We start from the raw sequence: 23,207 nt of genomic DNA on the forward strand, positions 1-23,207 counted from the left end.
AGGACAGTGCTAGTATACAGTAGGCAGTCACTTAATATTTGTTGAATGAAAGAATATTGCTTCATAAAGTCCCTGGTGTACAAAAAGGGTGACAAATTCTTAATTATGAAACAGCTGAAATGAGACTTGCCAGGGGAACGATTTCCAGGGAGTGGCCAGAGGTGTGGAGTACTGAATAAAGTGTAGAGAAAGCTTGTTGGAGCAAAAATCAAGAGGCCCTGGAGCCAGTGTGTGAGACGGGTCACACACATACACTCTATGTCACAGGATGATGCTGGGAAGTGAGGTGGCACAGAGGATGACACGCAAGCTGCCAGCACCTCTAACGTAAATGCAGAGGACTGCTCTGCGGTCAACTGTTAACAGCAATAAGGAGTGGAAGAGGGTAGAATTATCAGACGGCTGCTCTCACAATCAGGAAGGCTTTGGAAGTAGCAATAGGGAGCTAAGAAAATCCAAACTCTGCCTGCTAGTCCCATGATGAACAATCCACAGAAGACTGAAGAGAGGTCTCCATGGAGAGTTCTACGGAAGTGATGGCTCTTACGAGTCAGGATTTTGTCAGGAAACAGGTGGACAAGTTCATCCGAGAGACTGAAATGTAGAGAAGGATACTGCTAGACATGTGATGTTCCTGGGGAATGATGGGAAAAAGACCAGTAAACAGGAGCACAGAGCAGTCTAGAGATGAGAGTGTGTGAGATGTAAGAGGCTACATGAGCAGATGATAGAGGTGAAATCCCCACACGAGGCCAGTTAAGAACTTAAGGCAGCAGACTTTTTGTTTGTTTGTTTTTTATCACCACATAGGAGATGATTTTGTAGTTTAAAAAGCTAACCAAGGAGAAGTGCAGCACATTTCTGGAAACATCTAGATGTTCAAACACTCTAGGGAATTGTTCAAATATCTAGCAGTCATATCTTCTATTTAATATTTGTCATGAAAATATCTTGCCCTCCCACCTCAGAATACTTGATAGCTTCAATAGGATACAGTCTTTGATGAATTTAAAAAGTCATCACCATTTGGGCTGGGCGCGTTGGCTCACGCCTGTAATCCCAGTACTTTGGGAAGACGAGGTGGGTGGATTATGAGGGCAGGAGATCGAGACAGTCCTGGCTAACACGGTGAAACCCCGTCTCTACTAGAAATACAAAAAATTAGCCGGGCGTGGTGGCGGGCGCCTGTAGTCCTGGGGAGGCTGAGGCAGGAGAATGGTGTGAACTCGGAAGGGGGAGCTTGCAGTGAGCCAAGATGGCGCCACTGCATTCCAGCCTGGGTGACAGAGCGAGACTCCGTCTCAAAAAAAAAAAAAAAAAAAAAAAAACCCACCATTTGCAATCTTTACTGGGTTTCCCAACTTAAAATAAATATAATTCTTATTATAAATTCATATCTCAGTGAAGCTGTTTCTAAAAGTAAAACATTCAGAAAAGCACTAGGACTTGTGAATTAGAACCACTAACACTTTTCTATCTCTATTATTAACTTAAATTTGGAAGTGTGAAGTACCTCATGTTATCCTCAAATAAAGTCACACGTCACTTAGTTGATTGGTTGATCAGTAGCTCAAATATTAACTAAGTGATAATGATATCTAAAGCATTGTAAGAATGAAATGATGAATAAGACAGAATAGGGTTTTGAACACTATAAAAATACTATTTAGAAGTCAATAAATAATAATTGAAAAGCTATTTGGAACTGATGACTATTTTGATGTGGGAATCTTTCTTCTACATTCCCTGAATGAAGAATTGAAGATAATGATAATTAATATTAATAATAACAAATGCAGGTAAAACCAGAGTGCCCTAAAAGAATATGTTAGAAATCCTATTCAATAAAGCATGTTGAAGGAAAATGTTTTTGCAGTATAAAAATTTAGGCGGGGGCCCTATTCTCAAGGTAAATTAAAATGTCACCATTTCTATGTCATTTTATCATCAGAGCAGAAAAATTAAAAAAAATTCTTCTAGGTTTTACTAGCTAAAAATACCCAAGTCTAATGTATGTATACGATGAAAACAAATCTCCGTGTAAAAACTATAGCTGTTTTTGCTCAGATAGCAAGACATCATTTTTAGTTTCTTCTAAGGCTTCCCTTGATGTGCATTTGAATACACTTTTACCTGCATAAACATTTTTTAGCGAGAGAAACAGTGACACCGACATTCATGATATGGTTATTCACATATTCTTTCAAGTAGCCTCCTTTATACTTAAACTTGAACAAAGTCCAAGATTAAGATAATACAGTACTAGAGATTTCAATTAATTTCTATTAAAATTCTTCTTGCATGACTTCTCTTGGCCCAAGTTGAGATGCTTAAGGAATTTGGATCTCACTAATTAAAATGGCAATGTTACCAAGTTTAAATACCCAGAAATCTACTGACAAATATATTTTCATAAAATGTGATATGTTATTCCATACATTTATTAAATATTTATATTTGATTGATAATATGTATCTTTAAAACAAACAGACAACCAAAAATGTCTTTAGATTGGTTTCTTCAAAAAGGATCTCTCTCTGTCTCTCAAAATAGATCCACAATAAAGCATAAACAAATAAGCTGACACATACACTAGCTAAAACAAACAACAAAAAACTGTCAGAGTTTTTTGTTGTTGTTGTCGTTGTTGTCGTTAAGCTCCAGACAATTATTTGAGGGTTGGCAAAGTGCCTTGCTTAATTTCCTAGTTAAAAGAAGGTAAACTACATCATCTGGTGTGACCAGATGGAACCAAAGTGCCTTTAAATATACAGGTATTGCTTTACCTTAAGATTACCAACCTATGCAACTGGAGTTTCTTCTTTGGCAACGTGCCGATTAGTAAAAAAAAAAATACCTGGGCACTTATTAATTTCGTTTAATTCAAAGAGAAAATTTAGGAGGTCACAAGTTGTGGACTTTGCATCTTGGTTATCACAAAATTAATGACCGGAGGCAATGAAGGCTTTGACTTCATGTGCAGAAGATACCTCCTCTCCTGAAGACTGCTTATTCACCTGTCTTCTGCCGAGGCCAGTTCAAGAAATCAGGATGTCTGCGAAATTTGAAATCAGACCATCTTTCCTAATACTACCCGAGCTTTTTCTGGATAAGTTCTATCTAAGAACTTCCATCTCAATGACTATCTTGCAAGCAAAATTCATTGTTGAGAGAAAAAAGCCACAACTATACAAACTATTTATGTATATCAGCCATTCTGGTTTTTAAAATTGCATTAAAACACACACTCAAGTTCCAAAAATTCTATTTTGGTGCCGTGAAACACAAAAACAAGTTCAATATTTAGATTCAATTCTAGAGTGAAATGTGTTTTGGCCAACTTTTGATCCTGGGATAAATGTAGCTATTTAAAATCTTAGAAAGTAGGATTTTATGTGATAAATTTTTATGTGTAAGATGGCCCATATAATAAATTAAATTACTTTACCTCTTCCCCCACCATTAGTTTAAATGGACCATTTAATCAAATGACTGGCCTGTTAAGATGATTTAGAACTTAAATAGAAAACAGAAGAATGCTTATCCTTAATGCAGAATATAACAAATGATCAAACAGTGAGGTTAGATATTTGACATTACATTTATGTATATTTTCCTTAATCTTCTAAAATGGCAAGTCCAGCAATAGTTGTCCATTTTACTGAAGTTATCTTAATTGTAATTTCAGGAGATGCAGATCAAACTTACTAATATACTCCTTTTTTTCTTTTCCCAATTTTTCTGATCTCTTATACGGCATTCCTTGTCATAAGAATGTTTTTACATATTTAGATTTTACAATAATAGATGTTGCATCTAAAATATTAATCATCCAAAACAAGTTAAATGCCAATACCAACCAAAAATATCCTTATATTTGTTGCACTGCATTTGCAAAAGAGTTAGGAAAGAGCCCTGGTTGACAGAGTTAAGTTCCTTGGCCAAAAAAGTGTGTTTTGTTTTGTTTTATTTTCAATTGACCTTAGTTCATTAAATAACCAATATTAACTGCAAATTAGCTTGAACTTTTTTTAATGTGAAAAAATTGAAGATCATATACAAACCAAATTCATGTAGTGTTTCCTTTAGTGTTGAATATTTTCTAAGTAGCCATAGCATTTTCATATGGAAAGTGAGACCAGAACTTTTGAAGAGAACTGGGATTTGGAAATGCAAATGAGGAAATAAGGATGAGGAGGAGTATAAATTAGAATCTGGTATGCTATGCACTACTTACCTTCAAAAGTCAAATAAAACTTTCCTCTGTCAAACCAAACGAGGGAAGGCTGTTCATTCTCTGTATGGCCAGGAGTTGAAGCGGGATGGGAAGGGTTAAGGAGAGGGAGAGAGAAGGACACAATGTGAGTTACAGAGCAGGTCATTAATCTCACTATAGGGAAGGGTGGAGGCACTACATGCCATTAGCGTGCAGGAAAAAGGAAAGGCTGGCAATCTGCGCTTTTTTTTTTTTTTTTTTTAAGTTCAGGAAACAGAAAGCAAAAGCAAAGCTATGGAGGCCTAAAGGAATGGGCACGTGTTGGTGGTCGCTTGCTACTTGGTGCTTGTGTGCATGGAGCGGAAGTCTTCCTGGCCATGCAGGGGCGTCAGCATATTTTAACTGCACTAATTTGGGCAAACTGTCATCCAGCAATTGCTGTATCCATTTCATCTTCAATGCCATCCCCTTCTATGTTTCCAAAAAGATAAACTCAGAGTTATGGATTGTAGAAAACATTAGCTTAGGTTTTAAATGACAAAGCATTGCGTATCAATATAAATTTCAGGGAAGATGTCACATATCTTCCATCCCCTCCCCTGGAATCACCTTAGGCATCCAGACACAAAACACCCTTTACCTATGTACCAAAGAGAAAACAAGATTACTAATGATGCTCTATTATTTTTAAATTAAAAAGCAGTGACCGGACATGTAATTCTGAGCAGTTAAATTATTCTTTGCTTTGTAAATTCACACAGCAATAGCATCTCACCTTTTTTGAACCTCTTCACTGAGAAACTGTCATGCAACCTGCTGTTTTTTAATATAGTCACTTAAAAAATTTCAGTGGCATGAGTTCCACAAGGAACAGTAAATATACAGGGTGCATCTGACAGGCACTGGACACTCATGAGGTGAGGGGCATGTCCATGAAGTTTATAGCATTCAGATGGATAATGACTTGGATTTTTGGAATCTAGGTCTCTAGAGATCACTTGGCTAGCACCATACCTGCAGGCGTTTCACAGCGCCTTTCAAACGAGGGCAGTTTGTCATAAAAAACATCATCTTCTGACACTACGAACCAAAGAAACATAAACGAATGGAAAACGAAAACACAAATACAAATCCCAAATGAAACCAAGAAGCCCACTTTACTGACTGAAACACAGGAATGATTTTAATGGAAAAAGGAAACAAAACTGAAAACACTGGAATTATGATTATGATATAAAAAAGTGTTTTGCTTATTTTGTGATGATTCTATGAGAGGAAATTAAAATGTAAAAAAATGCCAGGGCTTAGCATCTGTGAATTTGTCTGAAGTCAGCTCCAGGGAAGAAGTCACGCCCCACCTTCTCAGGGAGTTGCTAAAGGAACTGTCATTAAAAATTGACTTATGCAAGTGTATTTCACTCCAACACAATTCTCAAATGGTCAGACATATGTCCATCAACAAGAATCTCCTGATAGAGCACTGACAGCTCAATAGGCTCACTCGGCATGCACCTTCCTCCCATGGGGAAAGTAGATGCTTTTAACATGGCCATAAAAAAGCAACAGTATAAATCCAAGGTCCCTGTATGAACTATCCCATTTCAGTCTCATCAGTATCCAAATTCAATTTGCCTTGCACCTGCCTTTGATAGTTATGGACTGTTAATTTTGAACAGCATTATCATAATTTTATCTTTGTCTATGGTATCCAGCTGTGTCTGAATGTCTTTGTAAATTGGTCACAACATCATGCATGAATTAGTGCTCTGGACTGTAACCAATTCAGCTCTTTCTAAGGTCTCCCTTCTCAGCAACTAACAAGTGCAAGTAATTGGGATTTTGACTCTATGTGATTTTTAAAAAGTACTCAATGCCACACGTCTTATGCATACTATTACAACTTTAATAGAAAATGAAATAAAATCTGTACAAAGACCAGTAAGAAAGAAAAATGCAGAGAAGGAAATGGATGAGGGTAGAAAAAATATTCCACAAAGAATAATGTTCCTTGGAAAATATTCTATTAGCTTGACTCCATATTTACAATTTAATGATAATATTCCTCATTATCTCTATTGTTAACTCTGTATCTTGAAATGTCAAGGAGCTTGTTTCTTAGAGTAACTTTAAGCAATTTCCCTATCCCCATAATATTAATAGGATTTCCCCCCAAATCATATAGTAGAGGTCCTGTGAGCTTTTACTAGTGCAAGAGAACTTACTGTTTTTCATTGATTCTTTTTATTTATTTATTATTTTTAAAAACTGAGATGAGAATCTTGCTGCGTTGCCCAGGCTTGTCCTGAATTCCTGGGGTCAAGTAATCCTCCCATCTCAGTTGGGATTACCACCAGATTACCACTGCACACCACCAAACCTGGCTCATTGATTCTAAACTGTGCACTTTTCCACACTCTAATCTGTCTGAAATAATTAATGTAATAAAAAAGCATTTTATCTTAGCTCAGTCAGTAGTTTTTCTCCCCTTTCTCAGTTGTATATAAAATAATGGTACATTTTTCAATCGAGGGTGTCTTCAATTCAGTAAAAGGCAGTTGTATGGGAGCTCTTCCTTATGTGAGTGTGACAATACACAAAAAGTCCTATTTTCAGCTGTGGCATCAGACTTGCTATTGTGTAATCACAGCTGTCATGAGACATTTCATATCCAAAGTCATTTAGGGGCATTTTCTTACATGAATTGCTGTGTAGAAGGTTTAGACTTGGTCTTAAAACTTTAGTTCTTGAATTACTTTAGATTTGCCCCAATTTTGGCTCAAGTACCATAGGAAATGTCAAAAAAAAGTATTGTGGTGGGAGGGAAATGTTGAGCTATCAACCTCAGAGAATTTGCTGCTGAAATTCTCTACCTCCCTCACACCATTTGACTACATTAAGTTGACATTCCAAGTCAGTCGTGATTAGGCCCTTTGGTGTTAAACAGCCGAAGCGCATCCTCTCCGGAGAGGAAGAGCAGTGCACAGGAAGCCTGGGGACAGTCAGTCTTGACAATATATTTACTTCAGAGAAAAGTGGCTGTCAGGTGACCCACAGCAGGTGAAAAGACAGAGCAGGAGGGTGAGGAATTCAGCAGGAAGATGGACACCAAATAAACACAACAAAATCAAACAGATTAAATCAGTATGCTCCTTAGTAATAAAGCAATGTGACTATTGTCTTACATGGCTATATATTTTTTTAAACTCACTCTGGTTCATCTTGAAAGAACCCATACTAGATGTGCTAAGGATCAAAGTTTCTGGCCAGGATTTGAGATTTCTGTGGCAGAAAGTATAGAAACACATTGTACAAATATGCACAAAGTTCAAATTCTTTTTTTTTTTTTTTTTTTTTTTTGAGACGGAGTCTCGCTCTGTTACCTAGACTAGAGCGTGCAGTGGCACAATCTCGGCTCACTGCAACCTCCGTCTCCCGAGTTCAACGGATTCTGCTGCCTCAGCCTCCCGAGTGTCTGGGACTACAGGTGCCCGCCACCACACCCGGCTAATTTTTGTATTTTTAGTAGAGATGGGGTTTCACTATGTTGACCAGGCTGGTCGAACTCCTGACCTCGTGATTCGCCTTCCTCAGCCTCCCAAAGTGTTGGGATTACAGGCATAAGCCACTGCGCTTGGCCAGTTCAAATTCTTTGTGTGTGCTATTTTCTCTATGAATCACAGTGCATTGAAAGAACATGTTACAGGTTTATCTGAGGTCACTTGGGGCCAGGTGTCTGAGTGACAGTTTACTCTTACTTTCCTTTCTGACCAACAAGGCAAATCACATGAAGGAGGTGAAACAACTAATCTTGAAAAAGAGTGACAGTGTGGGGAATGGCTTATAGCAATCAAGGAGTATTAAGGAGATAGAATTAAAAAAAAAGTTACAGAAACAAACAAACAAAACAGAGGGAAATGAGTTACTAGGCATTGAAAGATAGGAAGCCCTAAATTGCCCCAATTGATGTTGCAGACAGGAACAAACTTGGCTACATAAATAATGTTAAATATCTGTCTGTTGCTAACTCACATGAAACTAGGTAGCTGGCTCTATTTTCACCAAACTTGAAAGATTCTTTTGGGAAGATCTGATTAAAAATATAAAGCATGGGATGTAGTTGAAATTCCCTTTGGGGGACTTAAGAGGCACAACTTAACCTATTTCTCTGGGAAACAGGCAGTTCTTTCTCCAGAAAGGCTTTAGACTTTGATCAAGCTACTTCTCACATAGGCAACTGTGCGGTCTACTCTTCCAAGAGTAGCAGAAGGAACTTATTTAGCTTTAGTTAACCATTCTCCCAAGCAGTGTGGGATGGGCCAAGTGGTTTACACTATGGAAGAGCTGGAGGGGAGTTCCGACAATAAAGGAAGACAACGGGGAATGGGAATCCCATGGGAAAAATGGAATGGGAAAGCCCTAGGTTGGAGACACCATGCAAAAATGAGAGAGGCAACAGGACCTTGTCTCCTGCTGGGAGGTGGAAAAAGAGAGAGACCAGCTTTGGAAAGGGGAGTGATGCTCCAGGCAAAATGAAGCATTGAAACCTTGGAAAACCATCCAGCTGAACAGCCATTCTCAAATCTTCATTTTCATCACAGCATAAGGAAAGAGGCATAAAGGCATTTCCTGAAAATGCCACCAACGACTTATTTCTCTGGGAAAATTGACCACACATCACTGAAAAGCACTAGAAAAAAAATGTCGAAAAGTTTGCTCAAGTCTCACAATGCCGATGTTTATACCATTTGTCAACATAAGGACAACCAAAAATGATGAAGAAATGAAAGCTTCAAGAAAATACAAGTTCTAAATTTTGTGATTTCTGATGTGGTACATGGTTGGAATTTAAACAAACATTTCCCCTCAAAGGAGACATTTTTATTTAAGAAATAATATCTAAATTACAAGACCTTCCTTGGCGATTTCTTCCTTATTTTTTGAATAACTCTGTATGGAACAGCATAAGAAAATTCCTGCAAAACACAGGTGTTAATGTTCTTGTATTTGTTTATTTGCTTAGGTAAAGCACTTTGCCTCCTTTGCTGAGAAGGTGGTTTTAAAAGAAGAGTCAGGTAATAGTAGCAAAACATACAGCAAAACAATTTCAACCAGAAACACAGGGCCTTGGGGATTTCAGACAATTAAAAATAGCCAGTCAAAACCACAAACGGATTAAAAGAGAGGAGAGAATTTTTACCAACTGTGGGAGTGGTGGCTGCGCTCAAGGAATTGGTTGACGATATTGAAGAAGTGCTTTCAGCCCGCGCTAAGGGTGCTATTGGAGGAGGGCTGGAAGAATGAATGGGAGGGCTAAAAGGTCTGGACTGTAAGGAGAAGAAAAGAGATGAAAAGTTAGATACACAGGTTGCAGCATTTTTGTTTCATATTGTTAATGTCTCCCAACCCCAGATACGACAACTTAGGTTTTTAAAGAATAGACGACACCATTTTTACACTGTAATTAATTATATCTATACAAGAGTTTGTGGAATGGAGCTGGAGAAACGATAAACCATAACATGTTAAACCTGAGCTTACAGAAGCTGGGATCTGTGACACGGTCAGTGGGTCTGTTTCAGGACCGAACTCACATGCCCTCAGGGACTCAGTAGGTAACACAGAGTGAGAGTTCATACTCATCTAAAGCTAACAAAATACAAAAATACTGTACTGTGCTAACTCAGCCAAATACTATGGACATCATTTGTTTGTGACTCCTGTGTGCAAATGCCAAAGAAATCTACCTCTGCCACAAGTCTCTCTTAATTGTTCACACAGAATGTTTTCCACTCCTCAGCCTTAAAACACACGGCAAGAAACTTCTGCAACAAATTCCTCAAGCCACCACTCCTTCACTGTATATTCACATAGTGTACCTACTAACAATAAGTCATCTGCATTCTGGGATCAGAAGCCAGGATTTGCCCTCTCTTGGAGTTTTCTAATATCAGACAAATATTGTGAAACAGCTCTCTTTCTAAAGGATTTAGTGCTATTGAATGTTACTATCATCATTTGCATCTAACCCACTGTAGCAGAGATGAGGGCCCAAGCATACCATGCCTGTCATTTTAGACCTTGGCTTGAAAGATGGCAGAAATTTGAGGAGGGTTGAAATGTACACTCATACTGCAGTGACTGTCTTTCACATGCCACCTGTCAGGGTTGTTTGTACAAGTTCTCTAAACGCTTAGACCTGAAGGCATTTGGAGCTTCTGTTTGTCATTCTTACTGTTTCTGAGCAAGCCAGAGCAGAAGGGAACATACCACATCTCCAACTCCAGGCTTGCCTGGTGGTAGCTTTGGCCGGGATGGAGGCCGGGGAGGGGGTGGAGGTGGAGTGGTACTGCTGCAAGGAACCAAAGGAGTGGCTGGTCGAGCAGGGGATGATGCACCTGAAAAACAAGCTGATATTAAAAATGGCTGGAAACACAGGGGGCCAAAGCGCTGTTATCACAGTACAATGCCAGACCCGGACACTTTTTTTTTTTTTTTTTGCCTTGGCAGTTACTACACTAAACACTGTAGCATTTTGTTTTTTCTCTTTTTTTTCTTAATAAAGAAAAAAAATTACTCAGTTCCACTACGGTTGATGGCAGAAGCTCATTGCCTTTTGTTGTCATGTGACACCCAGTGAAAGGTAAATCCTTTTATTGCTCTATGACAGAAGGTAAGGTCTTAAGACTCTTGACTGCGTGGTAGGTACCTTTCATTATCATCATATACACACTAAACACATAATAAATTCTCTTGCATTTTGCATGTATTTAGAATTTGTTTATGTCCAAGATGAAAATGGGGGTTAGAACTTGAAGGAAGATGAATGATTTTTCCACTTTAGGTTTTTCTTCTTCAAATGTGATTAAGAGAATTGTGCTTTTGACTGTAGTTAAACTATGAGCACCAACTTTATTAACATATCCAAACTCTGGATGGCAAGCAAAAGACAAAATACAAGAAAATAAATTAGATGTTGCATGAATAATTTGTATTTAGAATCTTAATAACAGAAATGTACTGAATTTAGAGGATTTTATTTTGTGAAGGAGGCTGCTTGGGAATCTGTCAGTGCAGGGTTTGCCCATGATGATTTTTGAAAGAGCCTCTTGGATTTACTTTTCTGGCTGTCAATGACAAGCGTATGAAACACAGAAGACACACAGAGGCTGGCATGCACATCAGTCAGCACACCAGTGGGGTCTCTGGATTCAGGAATCTGCCTGACTTCAGTCGTATGTCTGAGATACACAGGAAAACTTTACTAAAAACCTTTAAAAAGTCAAATCAATGTTCAAACCGTTCTTGTTCAGAAAAGTTCCGACTACTCCTGAGGTTTTTGTCACTTCCGTTAGAAACACAGGTCTTAAATCATCCCAAGAAAATTCTAAGAAATCCTGCCCTGGGAAAATATCCACACTTCATCCCCCATACCTGCCACCCCCTTACCACCTCCCAAACAACACACCACAAAACTGGGCTCTCTGGAGAGTTTTTATATCAGCATCTCAGTCTCCAAATTCTCAGACTCTCAAAAGCTTTGAAGTTGAGCAGCAAAACCTATCATTTCAGAAATCTGCTGTGTTTTAAGAGAGTCCCTGGGGATTAAACCTTGCGCCTTTTGTTTAAATAATCTGAAATCCTGAGTGTGTTTTTCTGTGCTGTTTATTCTATGTGTAATCACATTAGTGTGAAACCTACTAATTATTACCCCCGCTCCCTCTCTATCTCCACCTTCCTCTGTCACTACCACCTGTATTCTTACTTTTTTTCTCTACTGGGCCAGGGTCTATGCTAAGCACTTTACACGTATTATCTGATTCCCCTGACAAGCTTTGGAGGTAGGTATTGTTAGGTATCTATGCAGAATCTGAAGCTCAGAGATGTTCAGTAACTTGTCTAAGGTCTTATAGCTAAAACTGTGTATGTACCTCCGAAGCTCACGCCCTTAAATGCAATCTCTTATAGCTTGAGATGGACTGTGGTGGAGAGTCCCACATTTTGCATAAAGTCTGTTCTTATTTTTGCTTGGCTTGCACATCTCTCTCTCAATATAGATGTTTTTAGTCTTTGGCTAATCTTCTCTTTTAAAAAAGGTATGTTTTGACAGGCCCCACTACAAAGTTTTCTTTTGATTATTGTGTTAGTAGATTTACACCCAGGATATTTTCAGAAGACAGAAGCAACAGCATAGAGATCAATAAATCTTTAAACAGTGAAGTCTCAGAACTTTTTTTTTTTTTTGGTGGTGATGGAGGAGGAGGTGTTCTATTTAGCTTTGTGAAAACCATGCCATAGGAAAGGCCCAAAATGTCTATCTGTAGGTCTGTTTCCAAGAAATAGTCTTTTGAATAATTCTAAAAAAAAAGCCAACTGTTTATCCTTTTCCTACATGTTCCAGAACAAAAAAAATTTTAAACTCCTTTCAGTGATGCCTGGGAAAGTACTAAGGAGCCACCACCAAGGCAGTGTGGAATACTGAAAAACACTGGATGAAGAACCAGATGATTTGAGTTCTGGCCCTGCTGACCTGAAACCTCAGCTTCCTTGTTTTAAGAGACATTGTTTCTACCTTACAAGGTATTTGTAACAAATAAAATTGAAAATGCTTAAGAAAATGTTGACTACATAAAATGCTACACAAATAGAAAGTAGTAGATATTGGTGATGATGATTAAGATTGTGTTTTTTGATACAAATACAACTAAAAAGTTAAAAAAAAAGTTGTTCATTGAAAAGTTAATTGTTTTCCTTTATGGATGCCCCATTGAAATCACTTTTTTCTGTACTGAATTGAAGTAATTGATTTGTTTTGCAGCTTGAAGGACAAGGATATTTCAGTTAAAACCCTGCTTGACCAAACCCTGAGGCTTAGCAGAGGATATTCAGGGCCTGAGGGGTATTTCACAATTGAACTAAGGCTTCACATACTTTTGTGAAATTACTCAATTGTTTCACATTTTATTAGTGTAGATGGCTATCATTTGCACATCTCTATCCTCACTCTTCAATTTTCAACTGCATTTTCATTTCCCCCTTAAAAAGTGTTTATTTCCAGAACAATGCTGGAAAATGATTTGGACAGCACCGCTGTTTAAGGTTGAACTTTAAAACCCAAAAAAACACTGAGTTTTGTGAATTAAAAAAGGTTGGCAACCATTGACATGCTCTCAATCCATTTGTTGTTCTCAAGCTGGTTTAATCAATTTCTTTGGCAACCCCGAAGACCACGTATCTACCGCTTCAACTTTCATCTCTTTTTTTATGTGTGTGTTGGGCTGGAGCAGTGGAAGCAGCTGGGAGATGTGGCCAAGGCACAAGCCGTGGAATCCAACAGATCTGGGGCCATATCCTGGCTCTGCTACTTACTAGCTTTGTCATTACAGCTAAGTTACCTTTTTGAGCTTCAGTTTCCTAATCCACAAAATGAGGCTAATAGTTCATGCTGTTGCTGGGAGAATCAAGTGAGTTAAAACATATGCGTTTTGAGATACGTGAAGAACTAAACAACCTTTCCCAAATTATGTTTCTTACACCATAATTATACCATTTCTTTGAACAAACCATTAAATATGTATGTAAATGATTATATGCTATGTTTCCCTTTTTGATGACTAACACATTAAAAGCCCTGAAACATTACTAATAGAGCTTTCTGCAATGGTGAAAATATTCTAGAACTGTCTAATAAGATAGTTGCCAGCCACATACAGCCACTGAGCACTTGAATTATGGTTGCTGTATCTAAAGAATGAACTTTTTATATTAATGTTAAGCAACTAAAATTATAATTAAAATAACCCCATGCGGCTAGGCACTACTGTATTGGACATTGCTGCTCCAAAAGACTTGTAGTTAGAAAATATATTCAGTTAATTCAACATCAGGTAGCTCAGACTAATTTGTTTATTGACTTGTGTGTTTGCGTATAACATCTTTAGTTTACCAAGTTGGAAAATGTTGCACTGAACATTCTTTCTTTACTTACTCTTTTCTTTCCCTGGCCCTCAAACATGGTGCAAGCCAACAAAACTCTTTTCCCCCCGGCCTCTGGCACACAACCCACATGGGAGAAGAGATAGCCTTTGCCAAGAACCAGCGTCTGCATTCCAGTAAAGTACTGTTCTGGCCAAAGTAGGTATTTATAACTTTTGCCATAAGGAAATTGAAGTTGTTGGAGCAAATTCTTAACTTCCAACTGCTTTTCAACAGCAGGTGCCTCTTCTGATTCACAAGGTTATCAGTACTATCTATACTTGGTCAGTGACAGTCACCTTGCTGTGGATAAAATTTTAAAAGTGAGTGCATAATGGTATACATTAAATATGCTTTGAGAAGTACAAGAAAGTTAGTTTCATCAGGCCTAATGTTATAAAAAGCAGGTAGTGAGAAGCATTGCTAATCTTTAAAACATGAGGCCATACCCTATTACTTCAATCTGAAATTTATATTTCTTCCAGCTTGTAAATATTCCATCAATAAAAGATTAAGCAGCAAATAAACTGGGACTTAATTAAGGAGATCATGCTGCAGTGTTTTATTTATTCACACGCTTCAGTGACCCAGTTCAATCTTTTACTTAGAAATCGAATCTTTTAATACCAGTAAAGTCAAGCTTTTTCCAGCCCAGTTATTAAGATCAAGAGTCTTTACTGGTGACATTTTAAAATAATTTCAAATAAGGGTATGGAAGCTCAACATTAAAATCACAACAAAACTCTCAAAAATTCCAGAAAGAAAACAAAAGTTCGTTTCTTCCTAATTAGATCAGTGATAAATTCAGTTGAACAAATATCTTCGAGAGCTTTATGAAAGGTGTTAGATGAAACACAGATGAATTACCAAAGCCACCTGTCCTCTCTACTCCTGATAAAGGTGTTTCCTTTGAGGAGAGCATTGTAGCCTATCCTTGGAGGGAGGTGGGTATTCTTTAAATGTCCTTTCAGGAGTCTGAGAGCCTGGCTTAGGAGAGCTGCATAGAAAATAAAAGTACACACCCCTCTTTTATAATGAACAACTAATGTCTTTGGGTTTGTGGTTTGGAGGATTTACATAGTGGTTCTTTATTATCTTTACAGATAGATAAGGAGCTTTGTGTTCCCCCAAAGGCCTAAAAGAACAATAGAGGGATGGAGATGGATGCTGTAACCCTCTAGAATTAGAGGAGCACAGGCAACTACATTTTGAGAGAAGACTTTTGGTGATCTTGTTGATGACACTGTGCAGTGTAGATGGGTGTCAGTAGTCAAATACGTTTGGAATATTTATGACCAAACCTTACAAAAGTGCCTGGAGAGCACACTGGTTAACAACATAGGCTCCAGATCAGAGACCCCTGAGTATGAATCCAGTTCATTGCCTCCAGCTTGTAAACTTGGGCAAATTACTTGACATCTCTGAGCCTCAGTTTTCCCATCTGTAAAATGGGAAAGATAACAGTATCTACCACATGGTGTTGTATGAAATAATGTACAAAAAGCATTTAGAGCCAAAAAGCATTTAGGGCTGGGCGCGGTGGCTCATGCCTATAATCCCAGCACTTTGGGAGGCTGAGGCAGGTGGGTCACTTGAGGCCAGGAGTTCAAGACCAGACTGGCCAATATGGTGAAACTCTGTCTCTACTGAAAACCCTGTCCCTACTGAAAAAAGTATCTGGGCCTGGTGGCACGCACCTATAATCCCAACTACGCAGGAGGCTAAGGAAGGAAAATCGCTTGAACCCAGGAGGCTGAGGTTACAGTGAGCTGAGATGGTGCCACTGCACTCCAGCCTGGGCATCAGAGCAAGACCTTGTCTGAAAAAAAAAAAAAAAGAAAAGAAAGAAAGAAAGAAAGAAAGAAAGAAAGAAAGAAACAAACAAACAGTGTGGTGCCCAGGACAAGAAACTGCAGTTTCTATTGTTTGCAAAATAAAGGCTCCCAAAGGTCTTATGGTAAAAATACTTGCTGATTTTGAATAGTTTTCCTTTTGGGGGGAAGAGGACCTGGAGGCATACACACCTAAAGATATAAAACACTGGTTTTGTGTGCAGTACAGGTGAACTCCGAGCCCTCTTCTTGATCACCATGGACTCTGTCACTTTAAGCACAGAATTTGCAAGCACAGAGCAAGTACTGCAAGACCTCATTGAAAGAGGCAGTGATGATGACTGAATATTAGAATTTCTCTCTTACTAGATTTAAGTACCTTACACTTTATTGCCTCTTTCACAGTAAATGAAAAACAAATATATGGCACCCCCTGAAGGCCCCTAAACTGAACCCACATGCACAGGAAGGAAAGCATTGGAGGGTGTTGTCAGACAATTTGGGCAAGAGTGGAATAAATGATATGGGGGAAGATGCATTTGAAAATTTTGATATTTTGATATTGCTTTAGTATGCATGGTAGGTGTTACCATAATTAAAACACACAAAATGAAGCTTCAAAAAAGGAAAAAACAATAAAATTCAATGTCAGAATTGGCATAGAGTCCATCACCCGTCACCACACTTAGAGTTGACCTCATAGCCTGATGAGTGTGTCAACTGGTGAGAACAGAGAACAAGTTTGTCTTCAGTGACAGCTTGACTAGATTACAGATACAATATACGTATCTCTCTTTTTTTTTTTTTCTTTTGCCTTTTCCTAAAATCTCCTTTTCAAACCTTACATCTTTTAAAGAAATTAAAGGGGTTAACGTGGTTCTTCCACAACCAAAAAAGAAAAGAAAAAAATTGAAAAAAAAAAAAAAAAAAAGAAGGAGCCCACCCGCCTCCTCCTGCCTACATACACACACAACACACTGGCCCACAAAACCTAGTGTCTTTGTGGGGGCATCCGACAAGGAAATCAGACATTTAACATGAAACCCACTCTATGTGAAATCTGTCTTCCTAGAACTTTCCTGAATTCCAAACAATGGCATGACAGCTTTGTTTTAGAAATCGAGACCTCTTAACTGCACGGTAGACGGCAGGGCACACCTAAGGGCTGAGAGTGCAAGGCAGAACACATCCACAGACTTGGACCATGACTGTGAGCATCTACCATCTGATGGACTAGGACATGCTGCGGGGGCACAGGACACCCAGACCAGAGGAGCGAGGGCTGAAGCTCTGAAGCCAGCTGCCAGGCAGGAGGAGGGTGTTGCTCACACTGCAGCAGCCATGGCCATTCCCCGGCACAAGAAGCACACTCAAGCGTAAGACATACCACTGGTGGTCCCCGTACCAGGGCCCGAGCCAGGTCCGGGGGACGAAACCACAGTCCTGTAGGTGGGTGGTGGTGGGGGAGGTGGAGTTGCTCTTTGTCCCAACCCAAAATCTTTAGGAGATGAGACTGTTTCTAAGTAATCATCTTTAATGAAGGTCTGCTCAGCGACTTTCTTCTGGACTTCTTCTAAATTGAGCGGCGATGGTACATTGCGAGGAGGCCCGGGAGGCCCTGGGGGGCCCATGGGACCTGGGGGGCCGAGAGGCCCTGGAGCTGGGGAGTCAGCTGGGTTGTCTGGTGTAGCTGGTGGGGACACCACTTTTTCCCTTGGAGTCAACTCCGGAGTAACATGTTCCGGGGACGTATCAGAAAAATGGACCCACTTTTCTTCAGCATTAACAGCAACAGACTTGGGGGACAATACTGGCCCAAAAATGCTGTCCAAGTCATTGATGGATGGTAGTTTTTCAATTTTGATCTCTGTGGCTGACTGGTCATTTCCTGTGGTTAAAGTAGTTGATTTTAAACTTTAATTGACTTATTATTTGTGTGAGGAGTGAGGGAGGGAGTCAAAGACTGGAAAATACATTGCTGTGTGAGGTGCCTCAGTGGGTATACTTCATGATGTAAAAATATCTTTATTGGATTAGGAGCTTAAGGTGAGGGGAAAGATCCCCCTTCCATAAAGTGAGCATCATACTTTTATGCTATTATTTACTCTTTTTTGCAAGCTGAGCACAAGCTGGCTACTTTGACCATCATGTAAAGTGCCGTGCATAATACTGCTCTCAAAGGCTCCTCACAGGTGCACAAAGTATGATCATTCTGAGAAGGCAGTGTCAGATTCACAGAGAAGTACAAGCTCTGGGACTGCAAATTCCAAAAGCAAGGTCCCTTCTGAAAATCTGACCTACTAAAATACACATCACACAACATAAAAAGAATTGAGAAGTGAAAGCTGGCCTCATATTTTATTAAGACTGTCTACTCTCGTATATTAAGTCAAGACTTTGGTGAAACTGATTATAATATCTGTTAATTTAAAAAAGTGATCACATCATATTTAGCTGTATATCCTCAACCTTAAAAAACACCAGAAACACAGTGCAAAGATTAAGAAGGTATCGCCACAAAGATACTTACAAACACAGATATATACACCTCACACACAACGCACATAGATTATTGAGGAGGCATTTGCTACTTATTAGAACTGTCACATATATACCTGCTTAATAGGGAAGAAAGTAATTTAAAAAATTTTAAGTAATTTATTTTCTCATTAAGTCTAACCTGTCAACATCATAGGCATAACTGTGATATTTATCTATAGGATGTCATGATACCGAAAAGTCTCTGTTTTGCTAAAATATTAGCATAAACTATTCTTTCTAATTCATAGCAATAATAAGAGAAAAAATTAAAAACGGTCTTCTACAGCTCTGTATGAAGAACTGCACTTTTAAAAACCTGAGATTATTCACATTACAAATTGTTACCTAAACAACTGGAAGGCATGAGCAGAAGTCACTTTACCTTTATATAACTTTTGGACTATATGAGCCATCTTAGTATTTCTATATTTCTAGTTTGAAAGGAATTAACTTTCAAGGTTCCAAGGCTATAGATAAATGGGGAAGCATTTTGCATGGTCCACAATATTTATAATCTTGTGCTAGTAGGTATATTTATATCTAACACAATTTGTGGAAATACAAGGGGCCAAAATGTCTTGAACCTGCAAATATCTTTACTTACGAAGCTCTGGATGACTCTCTATTGGGTTTGAGTCAATATAAATTTCATAAATGACTACATCTTGCTTTTGCTTTTGTTGATGCATGCCCCACTCTGCAGTTATCAAACTCACCAGGCTGCATAAATAGCAAAAGATGAAGCTGCAATAGAATTCCGAAGGTGATAAAGAACCACATTCTAAGGGCCCAGACACATAAAACAGCCATTACTACTTTTGACTTGCTAGTCTAGTAAGACGTGGCAGACTATAAATTGTATGAATACATAGTATTGATTTTAATAGATGGTAAAGGTATGCCTTAAGCATTATCTGTCTACAGGCGTGTAGCAATTCCTTGCCATATTTCATAGTCTTCACATATCTCTTTGCCATGGGATAATAAATACTTGAATGACCACTGGAAAAAGAATTTCCCCACCACCAGTATACTGCACACCCTGGGAACCACTTTATGTCTTCATAGACTAGATAGTTTCAGTCTTAGCAAAATTGTCTTGAAAAAATACCAATTGTGCTTTGAGATTATAAATTTGTAAATCATTAAAATGAGATCCAATGAAGTGAGGGGTTAATTAAACAATGACTTTTCATATTGAGGTTTTTTTTCCCTTTCATTTTACAAAATGGCCCCCATTCAACAAAATTATACTAAGGAAAAATTAATTGAGAAATTATTACTATTTTTTTGTGTGAAACCTGGAAGTGGTGCTTTAAAATAAGTCTGCATAAGAAATTCTAATAGAAGCAAAACTAAATGTCAACGTTGTAATGTTTTTGTGTAGCCTACAGTTTTCAACACATCCAGGGCATGTTCATCCAGGGCCACTGCTCTGTTTGACACGTCATCCCAGAACTGAAAAAACAAAAGCATACCTGGTCCAATTGTTAAAGGGGATCCTGTTCGGGGTGGGGTAGCTGGTACATTTTTTGGAGGCAGTGGTGGAGGTGCTGCAAAGAGATGAGAAATCAAGTATCATTGGTCATGTTCTTCCTAAGCCATACAATACACTTTAAATAAGCAGGATTTGGGCTTTCAGTTATATTTCTGCTATTGGAAATGGAATCGCAATCAATGGTCTATTTGTTTAAAGTTCGAAGCCAAAGAACTGAAGCAGAACCCATTCAGATTCTTCCATTTTATGAGAACAAGAGAACGTCAAAAGAATGTTGGACAACAATAATAATAATACTATCACCATTTTATTCATTTAAATATGATTCAACACACAAACCTCAAGCGACAACTATGTCCTACCTCCCGTACTAGGAACTAGGGTCATAGGGTTGAATAAAAATAGCTTCTGGCCTCAAGGGATTTATGACTGACTGAATGAACTCATGTTAGCTGACAGTTACAGTTGAGGGTTTGATAATGGAAATAACAGGTTGGGTGGGGGCTCCTGTGAGGGATTTTTAATCCAGTCAGGATCTTGGTGTCCGGTTTGAGTTGGGAAAGATTTCTCAAAATTATATTTCTTAAATTTTAGTACAGTTTTTAAAGTTAGAAGCAAACCAACTCCTTGGGTCAAGGAGGAATGAACAGATTCCTCTGACAAAAATTACAGCCAAAACAAGTATCATGGTCCCTACGAAGAGATTCACCCTTCTGAGTTGGACTTGTCACTTTGTGCGCAAAGTTTGAAATTACTGTTTCAATGGGTTCATTTCTTCTTCCTCTTTCTTTAAGTGTATGTTTTCTTGTCGCTGGCCCTATTTGGTAGATTCAAAGAGTTCACACTAATTCAATAGGCCATCCCAAAGTTTAGCTGTAAATCTGAATGCCGTCCACTCTCTCATAACCTAAACGCAGAGGGAGGCAGGTGGGCACATGGCTGGGGAGTGCTTCCTGGTGCCTTCCACTTGACTAAATTAGGAAGAAGCTTTTCCTGTCATTCCTCCCTCCTCCTCCCCTTCCCGTACTTTATTTATCATTTTTAGGTAGCATCCTGTTCTTCCACACAATAACTATGACTAACATCTCTCATCCTAAAGCCTAGGAATATGTGGTTCTTAATCTTAGTTATGAGCTTCTGAAAACTACACCTCTAGTGGATCATATTTTCCCACAGAAGTTAACAGTCAATCAGGGGCTCTGCTCCTGATTAAGGATCTCTGCCAAAAATCAAGGTCATAATCAACAAAATACCATAAAAACAAATAAAATACTAGAAAAGCCTACTAAGCTAAAATAGAAAACATGCTGCAACTACAAAATGAGCAGAATCATACAATGCCCATCAATTAAACAACAGTCTGCATGGTGCTAAGTGCAACCACAGCACTTAAGACTCACAACTTTGAAATACCAATAGTTAAAACCAATACATCACCCCCATAAACAATTCATTTACTTTCTTGGCATTTAGGAAAGGGTTTTCTAGGGATCACTTGTATAGTTCAGGTCTGTAAAGAAAGCTTTTCAAGGAAGTTACAGCTTTTTCACTGGTTTTGTTTTGCAGGGAAAAACATTCAAAATCATGTGGTTCAAATATTTTAAAAATACATTTTTCAAAGTTCAGAAGTTTTTAAAAAATTGTTGATAATGATGTTTTTCCTATCCTGTTTAATGAGAGAAACATCTTTGGAAAGGCTAGATCACATGGCTTTATAGCAATAATATTTCCAACAAACAACCTCTTGGCCTTTGATTATGAATCCCCTCGGTTAATTCTCAGGATCACGTTTAGGCACCAAGGTGCAAGCTCTGGAGATACTGAACTGGAAAAAGTATTAGTTGGTCTGTATGTGAGCCCAAAGGAGCAAAAATACCCTCTGCATCTCCCTCCTCCAAAACACATCTTTTTGAAATCCAGTTCTCCAAAGACTGCCTTCCACAGACAGCATGCTTCAGAGGCAATATACTGAAAAGGAAATTCAATAAATCTGTAAGAAGGGTGGCTTTGCCTGATGAACCATCCCTTCAGTCCAAATAGCCCAACCCACCACCGGTGAAGGGCTATCTAGATCTTCAGGACCTCCTTTCCCAGCCGCCTGGGTCATGCTGGAAGAAGCCAGACTGATGGCAACTTTCACATACATTTACTCTGATCTACTGTCTCAGCTTCTCTCTACCATATAGCCTCAGTTCTCTTGTTCCCCAATTGTCACTCTTTTCTATCAATGTGTTCTTTCTGTCCAGTGCAGCCTCAGTTGTTCTATAGGATGAGCAGAGACCATATCAGACTTGTTCACCTCTGTGTTATATGATAGCCTAATGCCTGGAACACAGTAGTTTCTTTAACTCCCTTGCTTCTTATTCTTACATATATACAATGAATAGATGAATGAATAAGCATGTGAGATTTCAGAAAAGGCTATGACTCAAGGTTAATCATTTGCTTTATTGTATTATTTTCTTCCTGTCTTCATAAGCTGCCCTGAGTTCTTTAACTTGAAAGTCTGTTAGAATAACATCTCTTCTTAGTACTATTGAGTTCTAACGTTGCTTACGTAGACTTTCTAAGAGTTGCCTAGTTTCACTATGCAGACAGACAGTAAAATGAGTCACTTATTTTTCCAGACAGAGCAGACACATAACTTACTTCCAGTGGGAAAAGGCCTTGTTAACTTTGGCGACTCCATGCTTGGATTAATTGGTTGGCCTGAACCCCATATCTCAGGCTGGTCTAAAAGAACTGGAAACAGAAAAGAAGATTTCCCAGGGAGAATTAAAAAGAATCCCCATACTTTAGAACTTAAAATTTCAATTTCAATTTGAGTTTTACAAAATTATTTTCCTCTTGTCTCAGTACTAAAACATCAATTTAGGAATGTGCTGCTCCTTATTCTTTTCAAGCAGAGAATAGAAATAGGACTGTGGTGACAGTGTGGGTGGGAGGAGTATCTGTGTGTGTGCATATAGCTACATAAAAACTTTCAGAGCAGAATCTGCATTTTCTTCCTGGGTGGTCACTTAAGGACATTCTGAGTATCAGTACAGGTACTGGCTCTGTTTCAGGTACCCATTTGAAAATCCAGACATTAACCCCATGAACACTTGTTTTGTTGTAAGTTCGTTTATTTAAAGCCTCCTATGAATAT

General features: G+C 38.6%; 1 protein-coding gene across 20 annotated transcripts in view; it reads right to left on the reverse strand.

Moving 5' to 3' along the window:
* SGIP1 (SH3GL interacting endocytic adaptor 1) overlaps nt 1–23,207 on the reverse strand; it is a 224,350-nt gene that overhangs the window by 51,078 nt on the left and 150,065 nt on the right. For 6 of the 20 annotated variants that reach the window (XM_031933930.1, XM_031933934.1, XM_023210007.2 and 3 more), the window contains 5 exons: nt 22,709–22,801; nt 20,040–20,114; nt 10,484–10,611; nt 9,414–9,540; nt 4,238–4,297 (listed from right to left, as the gene is read on the reverse strand). In XM_031933930.1, the coding sequence (XP_031789790.1) occupies nt 4,238–4,297; nt 9,414–9,540; nt 10,484–10,611; nt 20,040–20,114; nt 22,709–22,801 (483 nt within the window). Of the gene's footprint in view, nt 1–4,237; nt 4,298–5,230; nt 5,297–9,413; nt 9,541–10,483; nt 10,612–17,407; nt 17,909–20,039; nt 20,115–22,708; nt 22,802–23,207 lie in introns of all 20 variants that reach the window. The other 14 variants (XM_031933925.1, XM_031933924.1, XM_023209986.2 and 11 more) reach the window with 5 other exon arrangements.

This window comes from Piliocolobus tephrosceles, chromosome 1 (genome assembly GCF_002776525.5).
Source record: "Piliocolobus tephrosceles isolate RC106 chromosome 1, ASM277652v3, whole genome shotgun sequence".
In the NCBI taxonomy this organism is placed as follows: domain Eukaryota; kingdom Metazoa; phylum Chordata; class Mammalia; order Primates; family Cercopithecidae; genus Piliocolobus; species Piliocolobus tephrosceles.